The sequence below is a fragment of the Carcharhinus amblyrhynchos genome, chromosome 6 (genome assembly GCF_965287045.1).
Source record: "Carcharhinus amblyrhynchos chromosome 6, sCarAmb.v2.hapA, whole genome shotgun sequence".
Lineage (NCBI taxonomy): Eukaryota > Metazoa > Chordata > Chondrichthyes > Carcharhiniformes > Carcharhinidae > Carcharhinus > Carcharhinus amblyrhynchos.
This window is the reverse complement of record NC_137329.1, coordinates 93,304,478-93,323,641: the sequence shown is the minus strand read 5'-3', so window position 1 is coordinate 93,323,641 and position 19,164 is coordinate 93,304,478. Positions and strand designations below refer to the sequence as shown.

Here is a 19,164-nt window from a genome sequence, read left to right as displayed (position 1 = left end):
CTTTCATGAAAATGCCAAATTTCATGTGAACCCCGCTTATAAATAAATATTTTCCAGCAGTTGTCAGCATTATGAGAACCAATTATCAAATAATTGGCAATAATGTTTTTTCTTATGACACTATTGCACACTATTAATAATTGCTATTTTTAATTACTATTTATTATAACTTCACACCACACCACTGAGATTAATTTGTTGTCTATCCTTACACTTTTGTTCGTGGATGTATCATTTGCAATTTTCCAGTCCAATGGTACCACTCTTGTATGTAAGGATGATTGGAAGACTGTGGTCAGTGCCTCTGCAATTTTCAATCTTACATCCCTCAGTATCCTCAGATGTTTATCCATTCCTGGTAACTTATCAACTTGAAGTATAGCCAGTCTCTCTAATGCCTCTTAACTTTAGCTCATCCAGTATCTCAACCACCACCTCTTTCACTATGATTTTGGAGCATCTTCTTTTCGTAAAGGCAGATATAAAGGGATCTCTACTACTGTGTATAAATTCCCTTTTTAAAATCCCTAATCAGCCCCTTCTTTTATAATACATGCATTTTTATTTCTTGAGATGAGAGTTGCTGGCTGGATCAGTGTTTATTTTCCATTTTAATTGCCCTTAAAAAGGTGTAGTGGGCCTTCAGCAGTTCAGCAGGGATACCAGCATTTCCTGTAGCAGTCTGATATAACTGAGCGCTTGCCACACAATTTCAGAGAGCAATAGCCCTGTAGGCCTAGCATCTAGTGTAGGCCAGTCCAGGTAAGGATGGCATATTTTCTCTATACCAAAATTCCATACCCCATCATCACACCCCCCCCCACCATTCCATACGCCATTCCTGTACTTCCCCTGCCTCTTCACCCCACTCTAGCCCCAGAACCCCCTGCCCCAATCTTTACACATATCTAGTGGAGTCACTTTTGTGTCAGCTTTCAGTCTTTTCTTGTACTTCTTCATTGCTTCTCTTATTTCTTATGTCACTGCCATACTTCAGCTCCAAATTATCTGGAACAAATCCATTCTCACCTCACTGAAGTTGGTCTTTCCTAATTAAATATTTTTATTTGGCATCATTCCTAGTCCTTTTCCACTATGCTAAACCTTATACCATGATCAAAGTTCTCTCAAAATTCCCTGATACTCGATCCATTTGACCCAGAGCCAGATCCAGTAATGTCCCTCCTTCCTCACTGATCTAAAAATTTCTTCTGAACACAATTCAAAAACTTTTTTTCTCTCTTTAGCTTTTACACGATTACTAACCCAGTTTTATTTTAGATCATTAAAGTCTCCCAAAGTAACAGTTTTCATTCACGCTATTTTTTACATTTACTCCATTACACCTTTCTCACCAGTTGGGTAATGGACAGAATACACCAGTATCTAACCAAATAGACATGTCTTTGTATTTTCCAGATACTGGTTAACAATTCTAATTTTTCTTTTCATTACCAATTATTTTAACATTTAATCAGATTTCATGAAAATAGGCACTGAATAAGCACACATCAGCAAACTTTTAACATCGACAATTTTTACCAATCAAATAAGACTGCTTTCCCCCCAGCACTGAGGCTGCCTTTGGCACTGGGGACAATGTTATTTGTAACACTCTGCGTCCTCACTTCCGGAGGAAGTGGACCCTGGAAACCGCGTTCCATTCAGAGCAATCGGAGAGGGCGGGGCTGTCCATGGTGACTGACAGGTGGAGGGGGCGGAGCTGACATTGTGATTGGCAACAGTAGGGGGCGGAGCTGATCATGGTGATTGACAACTAGAGGAGGCGGTGTTGACTGTGGTGATTGGCAGGTGGAGGGGCGGAGCATATGGTGATTGACAGTCGCTGTGAGGCAGGGACTCGGTGCGGGATCAGAGCCCATAATTGGAGTTGTGGGGACTGCAGGAAGATCTTAGCAGCAGGGTGCAGGTGAAGGGCAATAGTGTTTCACATCTCCGGTAAGAGCACTGACACTGAAATCCTGCTTTTAGCCATTTATTCACTTGCTTAAACACATCACGTCTTATTTTACTCTTAAATTAAATCTGATTTAAATCAGTTTGTGTAAGTGGACCACAGAGTTCCCCCACTTCTCCAATGAGTAACAGAAGGTTAAAATGTTCCCTAATTCGCGCTATGTGGGAAATTAATTGATCTTTTGGATTCTTCGATTTTTTTGGACTTTTGCCCAATTGTTGAAGTTGCATAACTTTTCTCAGAGTGACCTGTGGTTGGTCAACAGCGGCTGTTTTGTAAGAGATTTGTTTGGACCTTTATAACTTATACAGGGAAAGTTTGCCCTTCACTGTCTGAATTGGAGTCACTTCAACCTGTGGGACAGAGAACTTACATGTTTGGGAATACTTCTGTGGTTTGGTGGAATAAGTATGAAATCAGTGTTATAACAGTATGAATTATTTCAGGCTGGGTGGTTTTGGTAATATTTCTAATTCTGCTATTGAATACATTCTAGTACAAGATTTCACAGCTGGAACACCAGTTCTGGAAGCTGGAATACCTGTCCTTCCTTAATTCTTTAAAGAAATTTTAAAAATCACACAAGGGACAGACTTTTAACATATGTTCCATGTCTTATAGTAACTATTCCTTGCCCCTCATTTTAATGGTTTCCCCTAGTTACACCAGATCCGTCATTAGAAATACTTCATTCACTCGTATCATTTAACTTTTGTAATTTAAAAAGAAATCTGAATCAGATGCTCCCTATATGTACACAAAATAAACTCCAGCACAGACCTGTTGAGCTGAATGGCTTTGTTCCTGCACCATGTCCAATGATCTCACCAGTGAACACAAAACCAAGGCATTACCTACTTCCACGGCTTACTGCACTCTTACTGGGTATCATTTTATTTGCCTTCCATCAGGGATAACAAGAAGGTTCTCAATGAGGGGCAGGAGACCCACTGCACAGTAATTAAGTAACATAATTCACTGAAAATTTGGAAAATTGTGCAAGTTACAAAGTTGCATAATGTTTCTCTGATCTGCGACTGAACTGCAACAATTCTATATGGTGGCATAATGCAGGATTAATTTGAGTGACAGATGTAAGAAGGAAGATCACAAGAGTGTATGTGCTGGTAGAATGAATCCAAACCATGCTTCACGTCCCCCTGCTGAAATCATGAAGATTGAAGCCTATGTAATTAGCTATTCAAGCAAATATTGCAGCTTCACTGAAAACATAAAAAACAAAAATTACAAATGTTTGGTTTTGAATTTAAGAAACCACAATGTTTGTAGAAAAGTCACTTGGTTGCTGAGGGAAGCAAAGGTGGAAATTGCTGAGGCTCTGTCCACTATCTTCCACACATCCTCAGAGGATTAAAGGTTTGCAAATGTTACATCCATGTTCAGAAAAGGGGAGCAGGGTAAACCTGGCAGCTACAGGCCTGATAGCCTAACTCTGACAGTGGGCAACATTTAGAGACATTAATGTGGAACAGAAATAACTGGGTTAGTAAATGAAAGCAAGCACAAATTTGTCAAATCATGCTTTTCCTCTGGAGAGAGAATAGTATATTAATTATTAGTATAATAATATATTAATTCCTCTGGAGAGAATAGTCAATGTTTCGAGTCTGGATGATCCTTTGTCAGAGCCTGGACATCCAGATTGGAAACATTGGCTGTAATCTCTCTCCACAGATACTGTCAGACCTGCTGAGGTTTTCCAGCATTTTCTGTTTTTGTTTCACGTTTGACTCAGCTGATTGATGGAGAAGGGTGATCAGAGTAGGGTGGTTGACGCTGTGTAAATGAGCTTTCAAAAGGTGGCTGATAATGTATCACATAATGCGCTGATACAAAAAAATGAAATTAATACATATGCAGAGTTTGGCAGAAATTGCTTCTAGTGGCAAAAGAGTTGGACACAGGTTTAAGGTAATCGGCAAAACATCAGAGGGTTATTATTTTCCGAGTGAGTTCTGATCTGGAATACATTGCTTGAAAATGTGGTGAAAGCAGATTCAAGAAGGACTTTCAAAAGAAAATTGGATAAATATTTGGTGATAAAAATTGCAGGGCCATGGGTGAAGAGCTGGGAGTGTGACTGAGTTAATAGCTCTTTCAGCAAATAGTGGCCTCCTATTCTCTGAAAGGTTTCGATTAAAGATGTGTGTGGTACTTTTTCACTTAGATTAACACGTTTAAAATATTCTGCCTGTTACTGGGAATTCCTCAGTGTGTCACTGTATCAATGGCTTAAAATGTTCACTTAATTCACACTAACTCAGTTATGCATTGACTGAAAATTGTGCAATTTATTATGTTACGTCGCTTCTTACAGAGTGATGTGATTGGTCATCATGAGCTGCACCTTTCCTGTTTTGGTAACATAGTTTAATTGCAATTCTGCTGTTTTATTTAACTGAAGTAATCAATTCAAAATACTATTTAACTGATTCAGTTTGATTGGTTTGGCTAGATATATTATTTACCCTTCTCTATCACACTGATAAGTGTGTATAGCCTGGGCCATAGCATTCAACACAGCAGCACTTTAGCCACTGAATGGGGACCTGTATTGGAGAGTTAAGTTAGCAAGTCCTTGATCTTGCAATATCAGAGTAACGTGAACATTTCCCATGGATCAACTTCTGGAAATGACAAAGGCACTTGATAATTTTGGGTCCTATTAAGAGTATTATACATCACTTATACTTACTATTATACTGTATTTCTTAAGATAAAGATTATTTCTTTCCCTTGCTCAACAGTAGCCTTCTCTTCTGAAGATTTCAGAACCTTGCTAAAGTTCAGTTCTGATATGACGGTTTCTCAGATTATCCCGCAAGGGTCAGTGCTACATCCACAACAGTCCACAATCTATATTAGTGATTTAAATGTTGTGGGGAATTTTCAAAAGTGGCCAATTTATGTCTAAAAGCTTAGATTCTATTCAAAAACTCACAAAAGGCAAAGTCTCTGTTCAAAAGATGTAACAAAATGTATTTAAAAACACAAAAAATCATAAAGGAACAAACAAAACATAAACATATGGCTGTTCCGGAGACCATCAAAGGTCAGCTCAGCTTCAGAGTTGTAAAACCTCTCCAAAGATCTGAGGTACTCAGCTAAAATACAGAACGATTATAGTTTTTTGTTGCCTGTAAATTACACACCTCATTAGCTTAGAATTGATTTTCAGTTAATAATCATTCATCAATACACACCTTCTCAATTCCTCTGGCCATTCACAATTTGCCACTCAGCATAATGCTTTTTACTAGTCTGTTTAATATGGATATCACCCTTTATTTTGGCAAATTTAACTTCCTGGTTGCTAGGCACCCACAGACGCTCTCCATGAGCCAACATTAACTTTCCCACCAGCACATTGCCAGATGAATAGATGCGTAAACCTTGGGCCTAGGTACCTATCCATTCTATGCCTAGACAGTGAATGCCATTATTCATAAAGTTACAACATTGTGTTCCACATATGCAAGATTGCTAATTCCTTTATCTGCTATCTAAGGGATATTCACCCAATGGTTCTAACCTTCTGACCTAAACCATTGCACATTGTGGTGTCTTGTTCCTGGCCAAAGTGAACAATATATTAAAATACATTCAATACTTTGATATCTATATTTTAAAGTCATATTCATTTGTTTTAATACTATTACTACATTCACACATAAGCAAACTGTTCATACTAACTTGTTATAAAGAATTATTTAACCCTTTTTCACTATCCTGTAGTCCTAGAAGACTACATCTGCCTGTGAATCCAATGAGCTGATTGAAATTCCCTTCTACGGGGATCTATAGTGGAGAGGTTAGTTAGCAAGTCCCTTGCCTCACAATGTCAAAGTAATGTGAACATTTCCCATTGAAAGTTGTGTCAATTTTCTAAGATCTTATTAAACTAGAAAGAGTGTAGAAAAGACCTACTGGGTGCTACTGTGACTTGATAAGTCATAAGGAGAGGCTGGATAGACTGGGACTTTTATCCCTGGAGTGTAGGAGGCTTAGGGGTAATTTTATAGAGGTCTGTAAAATATGAAGGGCATAGATAAGATAGACAGTCAACATCTTTTCCCAAAGTAGGGAAGACAAAAACTAGAGGGCATAAGTTTAAGGTGAGAGGGGAAAGATACAAAAGGGTCCAGAGGGGCAATTTTTTCACGCAGAGGGTGTTGTGTCTGGAACAAGCTGCCAGAGGTAGTATTAGAAGGCAAGTACAATTTTGTCTTTTAAAAAGCATTTAGAGTACATGGGTAAGATGGGTATAGAGGGGATATAGGCCAAAGGCAGGCAATTGGGACTAGCTTAATAGTTTAAAAAGGGTGACATGGACAAGTTGGACTGAAGGGCCTTTTTCCATGCTGTAAACTCTATGACTCTGATCGCTCTCTGGTGGCAAGGGGAAGGGGAGTGAGGCCAGATCGTTGTCTGGTGTGGGGGAGGGAGGAGAAGGCGAGTCAGATGTTCCGATGGGGGGGAAGGAGGGTAGTGAGGCCAGACCATTCTTGGGGGGAGGGGGGGAATGAGTGAGACCAGATTGTTATGGGGGGGGGAGGTGTGGAGGAGGAGGGAGAAGGGTAAGATGCATCTCAGGTGGGGAGGGCAGATGGGTCTCTGATGGGGGGGTTGATATATCTCTGGTTGGGGGGGATGCTGGGGGGTCTGTTGCCACTCTGCAGGCGATCGGTGGGGGGGAGGGGGCAGGGGTGGCGTAGATAAGAGGGACAGCGATGTGTGTGGGGCCCATCGCTCCCGCTTGTCGCCCTGAGCCGTTTTGTCTGCTTTCTGCAGCCCGGGAGTGATCTGACATGGGCACGCTTTCTCAAATTTTTTTCTAACTGCGCATGTGCAGTTCAGAGCTCCAATCATTTTGGCCATGCTAAACCCAGTCCACAGCGTGAATCGGACTGGAGATGGCTGAGTGTGTTATGGGGTGCCTGAAAGAGATTTCTAAATCAGATCTGCATTACGCCCAGATTCAGCACTTAGAATGAAGATGGTAAAATTCGGCCCAATGGGTGCAAAATATTAACAAAATAATTTTGATTAAGCATTAATGTAAATTCATCTGACGTTTAATCTTGCCTTTATGTCTCGTTTGCCCAGGATATCACCTGTGAAAATCGTTTTGTCCCGTTTAGACCAGCAATATGCCATCAACTTGGGTACACGCATTTGGTTTCACTCTATTGCCAAATGCAGGAGGAATTTTTGGTATTCGTACAACCCAGAAAGAAATCACTGGCTGGTATGCAACTCTCAAAAAGCCATCTTGGTGCCCGCCTGACTGGATGTTTGGTCCTGTGTGGACAACATTATACACTGGTATGGGGTAGGTAACTGTTCAATTCTGTGTTGTACCTGCTTCCAATACTCTTTTATAAAGTAAGTTCCGTTTAAAAATTGAGAAGTTTCTCCTATTGCCTGTTGCTGCATCTGATGTTCATGAGTAATAGTTAACTGAGCTGAAACTCGCAGTTCACAGAAATTCTACAGTGCAGAAGGAGGCCATTCAGCCCATCGAGTCTACATCGACAACAATCCCACCCAGGCCCTACCCCTGTCACCCCACATGTTTACCCCACTAATCCCTCTAACCGACACATCCCGGGACAGTAAGGAGCAACTTAGCATGGCCAGTCAACCGAACCTACACATCTTTGAGTGTTAACAGGAGCACCCGGAGGAAACCCAAGCAGGCACGGACAGAATGTGCAAACTCCGCACAGTCACCCAAGCTGGGAATAGAACCCAACTGTGAGGCAGCAGTGCTTGTCACTGTGCCACCCTAGTTTCTTATTGTAGTAAGAAAATGTATGGTGTGTGTTTGTGCTTTCCTTGTTAATGCTGATACATCTGTGGAATTAACTATCCCAGAGTATTGTGGCTGGCAGGCCTTTGAGTAAATTTAAGTAAAAGGTGGGCAGATTTTTAATTAGGAAGGGATTAAAGAGCTATGGTGAACGGTCAGGAAAGTGGAGTTGAAGCCGAGATGAGAGCAGCCATGATTGTATTGAATGGCAGAGCAGGCTCGAGAGGTTTAATTATGGCCCTGCTTTAAGTGCAGACATATTGAGAGTACTTGAATTTAACTTTCATTGGCAAAATAGGAGGCCACCTCGTGTCTAATTTACAGATTGCACTCACTGAGGGAACTCCAGGACACTAACTTTAAACTACTGACCTTTCAGTGCAGTTCAAAGTTACAAACGTGCATTCTTGTTAGTGATCTCTGACCACAATCTCTCACATTGTGTACGTATGATGTGCACACACAAACTTAGAAATATTATGAAACAGTCCAAACATGTGATTCTTCTTCCCAATCTAATTGATTTGTGAAAAGAACCCTTAGCTGCCTTAGCTAAATGGTAATATCCTCAGTCACAAAGTTATGGGTTCAAGCTCCTCTTCAGAGACTTGAGCACATCATCCAGAACTAGGAGCAGGAGTAGGCAATTCAGTCCCTCGAGCTTGCTCCGCCATTCAATGCAATCATGGCTGATCTAATCTTGGCCTCAACTCCATTTACCTACCCATTCACCATAGTCTTTCAAACGCTTTCCATCTTTTGTATGAGTCTTCCCTCTCAAGAGGACGTAAGAGATTTCAAGGCAGTATTTCAGAGAAGCACAGTGGAGTACTCTGTAATTGCTGGCCAATATTCACCCTTGGTGAACACCTAACACCAAATTATCTGATCATTGTCACATTGCTGCTTGTGGGGCTTTGTTGTATGCAGTGATGGTAGCACATTTCTGTAGAACCTTTAAAATAATAAAACATCCCAAGGAGCTTCACAGCGGTACGATCAGTCAAAATGTAACACTGAGCCACGTGACATATTAGGGCAGATGAAACTTCAAGATTGATCAAAGAGGTAGATTTTGAGGAGCATCCTAAATGGAAGGGAGAGATGTGAAGAGGTTTAAGGAAGGAATTACAGAGGTTAGGGCAGTGTGGTTAAGATCAGAATTGAACAAGAAGCCAGAATTGGAGGAGTGCAGGTATCCTGGAGAGTTGTAGGGGCTGGCAGAGGTTACAGAAATAGAGGGGCCATAGAAAGGTTTAAAAGAAAAGGATTAGAATCTTTAACATTTCCCTGCAGAACAACTTGATTGCAATTCCAAAGGACTTCAGTATCTGTGAAATGCTTTGGATATCCTGAAGTTGTCAAAGGCCCTATAAAAATCCAAATTCTTTCTTCCTGTCTGAAAGAGATGAAGACCTGTACCATTTCCCAGATTATTCATTTTTAAGAGCGTTGGCTGTTTGACTCTCACACAGGTTGGCAGATAGAGTATTTTAAAGAAGCAGATTTTATGGCCTGTGGAGATGAGGAAATGCTAACATCACCCAAGTCACAGCATTTAATTGCAGCCTACATGATGTACAATTCTGTAGGTCATCTTGTTCCTGGGAACAGAGGAAACAAATAAGCACCAAAGAAGGGGTGTATTTTTTCCATTCTGCTATGTAAAATGACTAATCTATTTGCAATGGTAGAGTTATTTACTTGAAGGATACTTCAATTTCAAATTCTAACGCTAAACATGTACTCTGAGGATCAGCAAAAGTGTCTGGCTGTAAAGTTATCAATGTACGTGAAATTATTTTGATGTATTGAATTTTTAGGTTAATACTGAATCTTGCATTGGTTTGCACCAGTCAGTTAAATCCTACAAGTCCCGTAATTGTAGTAGTTTCAGTATTGGATACATGGATGTGAAGTCCTTTGAACATTTTTCATTTCTTAGTAATATCGATCTGAGAAATTGTACAATTGGTGAGCATTTATTGAAAGGAAATAGGAACTGAGTAGGCCATTTAGCGCTTTGGGTCTTCTCTGCTATTCAGAGGTCATGGCTGATCTGATTGTGGTCTGAATTTTACTCTCCGGTCTCTCCCCCCCCCCCCCCCCCCCCCCCATCCCTAAACCATGCAACCCCTTTGCCCAACAAAAATCTGTCTAATTCGGTCATGGTTAAACCCTATGGCTCAGCCTTCGGTATTTTCTGGAGAGGAAAGTTCCACAGACTAATGACCCTCAGAAAAAAGTTGTCCTAATTTCCATCTTGAAAGGGTGCCTCTTATTTTTAAAGTATGTCCTGTATTTCTCATTCTCTCCACAAGAGGAAACATCCTGCCAAGTCCCCTCAGGACCTTGTATGGCTTCAGTAAGATTACCTTTCATTCTTCTTAACTCCAGTGGGTAATTACACCTAACCTGTACAACCCTTTATCCCAGGAATGAGTCAAGTGAACTTTCTATGAACTGCAATGATATCCTTCTTCAAATAAAGGAGACCAAAACTGTACACATTACTCACCAATGCCCTGAAAAACTACAGTAAAACTTGCCTACTTCTATATTAATATACTTTTATTGCAATAAACACCAGAATTTCATTTGCCTTCTATACCTGCATACTGACTTTTGTGATTTATGCACCAGGACATCCACATCCCTTTCTGCCACCAATTTCTCTGCATTTAAATACCATGCTGCTTTTCTATTCTTCCTGTTGAAGTGGTCACATTCCTATTTTCCCACTTTATACTCTAGCTGAATAACTTTACTCACTTAACCTATCGATATCTCTTTAGAGACTCTGTACCCCCTCTTGACAACTTCATTTCCTACCTATCTTGATGTTATTGGCAAATTTAGCTGCCGTACTTGCCTTCATCCACGTCATTGATACAGATCATGAATAGTTGTGGCTCCAGCACTGATGCTTGTGTCACTTCACCTGGTACATTTTTGCCAACCCAAAAAATGATTCCTTTTAGCAGTTTTTTTATATGTGCTAATGTGTTTTCCCCCATACCATGTGCATTCTGTATAAGAACTTTTGATGTGATACCTTATTAAAGGCAATGTGGAAATCCAAATACAGCATATTTTCAGGTATGTCCCTTATCTACCTTGTTTGTTACTTCCTTAACAAACTGTAATAAATTAGTTGAAGGTTTTCACAAAACAATGTTGACTCCAAGTATGATTTTTTTAAATGTATTCTGCTATAACTTCTTCAGATAAATTCTAGCAATTTCCTAATGACATCTGTTAGACTAACTAGTCTATTGTCTCCTGCTTTCTTTCTGCCTCCTTTCTTGAATAAAGATGTTACTTTTGCCATTTTCCAATCTGCTGGGATTCTTCCAGAATCTAAGGGATTCTGATATATTGCCACTGATCCCTCTGCTTTCTCTGTAGCCACTTCTTATAAGATTCTAGGATGCAGGTCATTACAGGGGATCCATCAGCCTTTTGGTCTAATAGTTTCCTCAGCACCTTTACTCTCGTCATGATGATTGTCTTAAGTTCTTCCCTCCCTTTCTCTTCTTCATTTTCAAGTATCTTCAGAAAGTTTGCTAAGTCTTCTACAATGCAGATAGACATAAGCACCTGAATTTTTTACCGCCTTGCCCATCACAGGAATCAGAGCAGGTGAGGGGCAGACAATGGAAAGATCTCAGGTGGGATTTTACGGTTTTGCTACAAGCAAGTCCACAAAACCCCGCACAGGATCTGTTTAACACTTTGTCATCTCTTTGTGTTTTCCATTATTAGTTCTCCAGACTCACTCTGTAAAGGATCGCTCACTTTACTTTTTACTTATACTTGTAAAAACTCCTTTTTCTCATACTCTTGATTTCTCCCTCTAAATTTTTTTTGTTATTCTTTGCTGGTTCTTAAAATCTTTCCAGTCTTCTAACCTACCAGTATTCTTCACAGAATTGTACAGTGTTTCTTTCAATTTGATGTGATCCTTACCTTCCTTATTCAGCCATGGATGATACACCCTTATTAAAGAGTCTTTCTTTCTCACTGGGATAGATAGATAAATCTTTGCTGAGGGTTATTAACTATCTTCTTAAAAGATCTGCCACTGTATTACTACAGGCTTGCCATTTAACCTAGTTTCCCAGTTCACTTTAATCAGTTCTGTTTCGTATGTTTATTTGAGTTTAAAACAATAGTCCTAGACTCACACTTCTCACCTTCAATCTGAATGTGAAATTTTATTACGTAATGATCGCTGTCATCTAGAGGCACCTTCACCAAGAGGTTATTGAACATTACCAGGTCTGGAACAGCCAGCTGCCTGGTTGGTGCTAGAACATATTGCTCTAAGAAATTGTCCTGAATACATTCCATATCACTTGGCCATTTAGCATAGGATCAAGCCCAAGATCAGGTGTAATGCCTGTTCTTACCAGCTTGGATCTAGTAGCTCTCTATTGTGGGACCATGAATTAGATTAAATTTGATTTGAATTGAAGGAAAAAGATGGATTAAGGCTTGCCCTGTCCACTCTGCAGATTGGCTTTGTAACTGAGAAATAAATTAATATTTGTTAAAAACGTTCGATTTACCTTAGTTGCTACTGTTTGCAGTAGGAAAACCAATAACTGATTGATATAAGGATGTGTAAATGTTCTGGACTGAATTAACCAATTGTTTTTAATCTCCTTATATCAGACAGGAAATATGTGGATTCACAAATTGTCAAAATGTTAATCTCAGTTCAACAATGGGTCAGCATAAACTTTTTTTTGCAAAAAAGTAGATTTTATTCACAGGTTATCTGAAAGAACATTACACAACATTCCAAAAAGGTCATCACAGACACTGCAGTAACAGTCAGGTCCTTTACATACATCACGTTGTACTCTGAGGTGCATCAATCCAGTCAAAGACATGTCACAGATATTTCAAAATGGTTCTTACAAATAATGCAAAAGTATTTAAAGGTTACCTATATAGAGCAATTTGCACTCCAAGGTGCTGCTGTACAACTGAGATTATGTATTATTCACTGTATCTATTCAGTGAGTCATTCAGCCTAAGGGTGTTCTGCTCCCCTCAGTTCACTGTGGTTGAAAGGCTTTAGACAGCGACCTTTTTCCTTTGCATCTCTGCAGCGGCTACCCCAAACTTTAGTGCATCCCTCAGCACATAGTCATAGGTTTTTTTAAATGGGCCAGTCTGCAACATTCAGTCAGAATAACTCTTTGTACTGGAAGATCAACAGGTTTTGGGCAGATGAAGGAGCATCTTAACAATAAGGCAATATGCTGTCACTGAATTGTCAGTTAAATGATGCACACTAATGAAACCCCTACCCTCTTTGGCTCAGACCTCAAGGTGAATGTATGCATCCTTTTGAAGGCTATTCCGCCAGAATAGATGCAGGGAGTCCTGGCTGACAGTAGAATGATTCAATCATAGGCCCTTTTTCCTTGGGAAAATGATATTGGACTGCATGACAATCCAGTCAACACGAGGCACAGCTAACATGCTGTTTGGCAGACCTGTCTAATGGACATTATCCTCCTCGGGGGAAATTCTCCCATCCCATCATGCTAATTTTTTAACACAGCGGGCAGGGAGAAGCGCATGTCAGCCGATTTACAGAACTTGCGCATGTGTTCCCGCTGGGCGCGCATCTTCCCGCGATGGATATTGTGCGCATCTGAGCTGCTCTGGAAACTGGCGGGAACACCAGGTAACTACTTTGCACCTGTTTTTGATCTTATTTTAATGTGATTAATGGTCCTGGGACTGAATGCTTCAGGCCCACTAGCATCTCCCAACCCGATTGGAGTATTTCACTTCAGCAGGGTTCAGACTAGCTCTCCATTTTTGGGGAACTAACAGGACGAGCCTGCTGAGTGAAGGGGGAACAAGTGGGGCCCTGAGAGGTCGGGTAGCGGTAGGTTGGTGCGCCTTTTGCATGGGCACCTGGCAGTGCCAGTCTATGCCCCTTGGCACTGCCCATACCCAGGGGCACCTTGGCACTGCCCATAGGGCAGGGCCTGGAGGCGATCAGTGAGGGTGGGGGTCCTGCTGCCACTCTGCCAGTGCTATCAACGTGGGCTGGGGATGGGGGAGTCTGCCTCCCAGGCAGGGGGGTGGGTGGAAGAGCAGCACTGCGAGGGTCTCGGGCTGGCCAGCGATTGAGTTGGCCAGTGAACTGCAAGCTGAGAGTTCAGGGGCACTGCACATGCGCAGAGTTCAAGAACTGTTAGACTCCGGCTTGAATAGGCCCCGCCCCCCCACGAGCTTTTAATGATATTCATGATTGTGACCAGTGCAGTGTACAGAATCTGGGAGATTATTATCTGAAAAACAAAACAGTGAGATTTACAACAGTTTTCCCACAAATTTGACACTTAGAACTTTTTTGGGAGAATCAGGGCCCTTGTTTCTGCAGTTTCTAACTGGGTTGTAATATGGCGCATTATGTTGTAATCAAGCAGATGACAACCTAATTGTTCAAAATCATTCATGATCCTGATCATTGTCATGTACCACCACTCTTATTTTGGACTAATTTTATTGTGTTCTATTGTCCTCAGCTATGGCTCCTACCTGGTGTGGAAGGAATTGGGTGGATTCACTGATAAAGCATTGATCCCACTTGGTTTGTATGGAACACAGCTTATTCTCAATTGGGCATGGACTCCTATTTTCTTTGGGGCACACAAGATTGGATTGGTAGGTATTATAGATGCTATAAGCAAGAAGCGATTGTGTAGTGAGCACTGTAATACTAGCAACTATTTAACTAGTTTTCCTTGTTAGCTTTCTTCTTTTTTGGAAGGTATTGACTTCCTGCCAGGGTTACAATCTCAATTGATGTGTTAACTGACAAGAAGATTTCAGAATGGAACAAGGCTCAAAAGACCACAGCTTTTACATTTTCATAAAAAGTGGTGGAATAGCCTCACGGGACCTAATTAGTTTTAACAACAAGGAAAAAGATATTTACTAAGCATGAAAAATATTGGAATATAATACAATGCTCCTTTACTCTCCCCTTAGCTTAACAATTGCACACAGATTACTAAGCATAAGACATTGGAGCAGAATCAGGCCACTTGGCCCAGCAAGTCTGTTCCACCATTCAATCGTGGCTGATATGTTTCTCATCCCCATTCTCCTGCCTTTTCCCCACAATCCCTGATCCCCTTATTAATCAGGAACCTATCTCTGTCTTAAAGACACTCAATATCTTAATTTACAGTGGTCTCAATAACGCAAAGTCCCTTTAAACACACAAAATAGCTGTAATCAAATACACTCTCCACTCTGAACCTTAGGTGAACATCTATGGAGTTTTCCTCAGAATCCCTCCAGAAGATAGTCTCATGAGAGTTTCCAAACACCATTCTGAAAAACACCTTTTAAAATCTTCTTTCACAATAATGGTTTCCACAAGTAATTTGCATTCTGAAATCTAGTCCAGGTTTTCCACTTGATTCTTTTAAAGAAAGCTTCTGTTTCACCTTTAGCAGTGATTAATAGGATTTCTTTGTCTATACAAACTGCCACATTTGCTTTAACTCGATTCCCAGACTCTATATTAAAATGGTATCAAACGTTTGATTTACCCCTGAAGTCTGTTTTCCTACTTTAAATCTGATTGTTGCAATAATCTCTAACTCAAAATATTTTGTTTACTTGTCCTTGAATTTGTCTGAACAATAACCTGTTCTCTATTCTCTTAACTTCAGTCATGTTAAGACATTCTATCTGTCTCAATTTCCCTGGTTATCTGAATTATAACTGGTTTTTTGGGAAGCCTGCCTCTTTGCAGCTCTCACCCTGGCCAGTCTTTCTTCTTGAGCTGAGAGATGTTCACTCCCTGGTGTCCTTCTTCAATTGCCAGCAAATTCGGAAAAATCCTTCCTACCTTAATGGGCCTCCATTTACTAAACAATGCCCTCATACTTCTTCTCACTTACTCTTCATATTGTAACCTTCTCCTAAGCACAATAGAAACATAGTTGGAACTTAGCCAGCACCCACACATACAAACACCTTTGTCCAGCATGAATCTAACTACAGGTCTTACCCTTCCATGGAAACAAGTTAAACACACTAAAAACGATATCTTATTTCTAATGTTCACAATACAAATATAAATCCCTTAAAACTACCTTTTTTCCCCTAACACCATGGACATTTTTCATACACTGATACCTTGCTCAGATCTGAATGTATTGCAGAGCTTTGATAGTGTTGGTAGGATATTTGATAGCTGGGAGCATCATAGTTAAACCCAAACTAGTTCATCTTAGGGACATAGAGGGTGATTGGAGCACCCACTACTCTCAACAGTTAACAGAGATTAGAGAATCTTCCTACTCTGTGTGATTGAGCACTATCAGTTAAGTTCTGAGATGCTTCTCCATATTTTACTTACTAAGAAACATGCATTGAATTAGTGACTGGTCTTTCATCCTCACGCTTCTGCCCCTATCAAGGATAGCTTGCAAGTTGTCACCATTTTTTTAATTGGCTGTAAGGCAACTGAAGTTAAGGGTAGTCTATGTTGTTGTATTATTTTAATCACAAATTAGAATTGTCACATTGTCATAGGGCTCACCGTCAACCCTCCCTCCAAACTGAACAAGAGTAAAAACCAAAGTAGTTTACTTGAACTCAGCTAATTGTCAGACGGAGACACACATGGATAACTGTGGGTATAATGTTATAGTTAACCCACTGTTGTGTAGCTTGTTAGAACAAAGGCCTGTACCACCATTACTGGCTTCAGCTTTTCAACTGCGCATTCTGCAAAGATGGAAAACAAACATGCTGCAAGTACCAAAGTTCAAGCTACACAAAATATTAAAAATAATAGAAACCCTACAGTGCAGAAAGAGGCCACTGGGCCCATCGAGTCTCCACCAACCACAATCCCACCCAGGCCCTACCCCCATATATTTACCAGCTGATCCCTCTAACAGACGCATCTCAGGACACTAAGGGGCAATTTTAGCATGGCCAATCAACTAACCCACACGTCTTTGGACTGTGGGAGGAAACTGGAGCACCCAGAGGAAACCCACGCAGACACGAGGAGAATGTGCAAACTCCACACAGACAGTGACCCAAACCGGGAATTGAACCCAGGTCCCTGGAGCTGTGAAGCAGCAGTGCTAACTACTGTGCTGCCCAGTCCCTGTACACCTAGCAATTGTAATATCAATAAACTGTTGTCATGAAATTTTCCTCAGATTTGAAAAAATCTGCTTTGTTTCCTGAGGTAAAAGGATACATACCAATTTTGTAAAAAATAACAAAACTTTGTTAGAAAACTTTATTGGCAGTCTAAGAATAAAACAAATATGCTTAAAATGGTGGCCAGTTAATCTTAAAAAAAACTATTGTTCTTGATGCTCCCGACTTTGAAAGTGGACCAGTGCTAATATTGGATTGCAGGCTTTGTGTCAAGACACTTCATTAAAATCTTCTGTCTCTCTGATGTTTTCCATCACTACTCCGAATGGATGGTACATCCACTTGGTACATTGGAGATGGTGGAGCAGTTTCGTGGAACTTGAGAGCAGACAAGATAGTTCAGTGGAACAGCGTGTGGTAGTTGTGAACTGTTTGTCTTTGTGTTGTATCATCCCATGTAATTTTACATCTGGAACTAAGTTACAAAGAATAGTTTGGTCTCAAAGCAATGCATTATATTGCTGCAGCCACTTTCTTGACCATATTGTTGTTGTTGCAGGCTTTTGCTGATGTACTGTGCATTTATGGCACAGCAGTAGCTACGGCTGTGACCTGGTATCCCATCAACAGAACAGCTGCTTATTTAATGGTGCCTTACATCGCCTGGTTGACTTTGGCTTCTGCTCTTAACTACCGCATTTGGAGGGACAACATGGTTAAGGAAGATTAGAGCTGCTCATTTCTCTGAAACATCTTGGATTCAGCCTGCCTAATCAATCATGTGCTCCCATTCCTAATATGTAGAGAATTCAAACTCCAAATTAAAACTTGTGGCTTATATCCATTTCTCATTTGTTTTGGTGTGTATGATAGCATCTCCCAAAAAGAAAATCATCAAATAACAGAAACTGCAACCGGAAGGGAGTCTTTAAACTTTGAGTTCTGAAAACCCTGGGCTAGATTTAATGTGGGCCATTGTGGTGGGAAACATGGTGGCTAGCACCACTGCATCATGGGAGAAGTACCACTTCAGTCTCTTGGCAGTGGTAAAACCTCCCCCAATTAAGTCAGTGGGTGGAAGGGGCTGAAATAGGAATACCGCTCACAGGCAGCATGTTAATTAAACTCATTAATTTGACACCCGTTATCCCAGAGACCAACACAGTTTGATTGTGGTTCAGGGATTAACTGCAAGCTGCATGACTTCCTCATGTCCTCAGAAGGCCACCCAGTTTGCCAGTGGCCTCCCAGAGGATCCCTTGTAGTCAGGTACTCTGATCAAGAAACCTGGCACTGAGCAAGGAGAACTGTAGAAGCCAACCCCTACCATTGCCTCTGCCCCCCCTTACTCCTTCATTCTCTCATGTTCCTCAACCCACCTTCACTCAGCTTTGGTCTGGGGAAATATGATAATCCTGACCCTCTGGATGGTGTAAATAATGATTTACTTAACTAAATTTGTTTGCAGAAGCTAATCATTTTAATTAACATATTGCATCCCTGAATGACATCTTTGGGCTTTCTGTATAAATGGTTGCACGCAATAGAGGCCTTGGATGACTAGCTTTCTGATTCAGGCTCATGGAATCAGTTGTTCCCCTGCTCTACTTCTGGCATACAGTGGTTATGTTGGCACCTCTTGAGTAACATTGTAGCTTTTAAATGTTTTAAATGTTACCTTAAAAGTTGTTCACACACAAACTAAAACAATGCTATTGTTTCTAAAAGGCTCAGATACTTTTCTGCCATTGTGTCGATGTTGAATCAGTCCTTCATTAACAGCAGGATAAGAGTCATTGCACTCCATATGTAATCAGAATGGTTCAGTGACACAATAGGATAAAGTGGAATAGTCATTGAATAGTGATTCAGTTTGCAACTAAAGACTGATTTTCATTTAGCCTAGGGCCAGAGTTTGAAGAGTTTTTAGATCTGCTCTCTTTTTCTTTGCCATCCACATCTCTCTGGGTCAGATCAGATCTTTGAATATAAATCACGAATCAGAGTTAGCTTTTATAGCTCAAAACCCCAACTTGCTTTTACATAACACCTTTAACACAGTAAAAAACCTCCCAAGACACTTCCCAGAAGTATCATCCGATAAAGCCACACAATGCGATATTATGCTGTGGCAGGGCTTTTGAATGTGCAGTTTATAACAACACAAAAATTAAAATGAAGAGCT

At 40.6% G+C, this 19,164-nt stretch overlaps 1 protein-coding gene across 2 annotated transcripts; it reads left to right on the top strand.

Annotated features, from left to right (window-relative positions):
- Positions 1-1,826: 1,826 nt before the first annotated feature.
- On the top strand, positions 1,827-17,823 carry LOC145344121 (translocator protein-like). Of its 2 annotated transcripts, none has more exons than XM_080190982.1 (4): positions 1,827-1,959; positions 7,141-7,331; positions 14,369-14,507; positions 17,539-17,823. In XM_080190982.1, exons 2-4 carry the CDS (start codon positions 7,150-7,152, stop codon positions 17,707-17,709), a joined length of 492 nt encoding a protein of 163 aa, XP_080047108.1. In that variant the 5' UTR covers positions 1,827-1,959; positions 7,141-7,149; the 3' UTR covers positions 17,710-17,823. The 2 variants fall into 2 exon arrangements, with proteins under 2 accessions (XP_080047108.1, XP_080047109.1); XM_080190983.1 differs by having other exon boundaries at positions 7,106-7,331.
- The last annotated feature ends 1,341 nt before the right edge of the window (positions 17,824-19,164 follow it).

Excerpts from the sequence above, each read along its gene's own strand:
- LOC145344121 (XM_080190982.1), top strand. The coding sequence starts at position 7,150 with ATGCCATCAACTTGGGTACACGCATTTGGTTTCACTCTATTGCCAAAT. Across the intron at positions 7,332-14,368 it reads ACATTATACACTGGTATGGG|CTATGGCTCCTACCTGGTGT; the intron begins GTAGGTAACTGT and ends TATTGTCCTCAG. Across the intron at positions 14,508-17,538 it reads GGGCACACAAGATTGGATTG|GCTTTTGCTGATGTACTGTG; the intron begins GTAGGTATTATA and ends TTGTTGTTGCAG.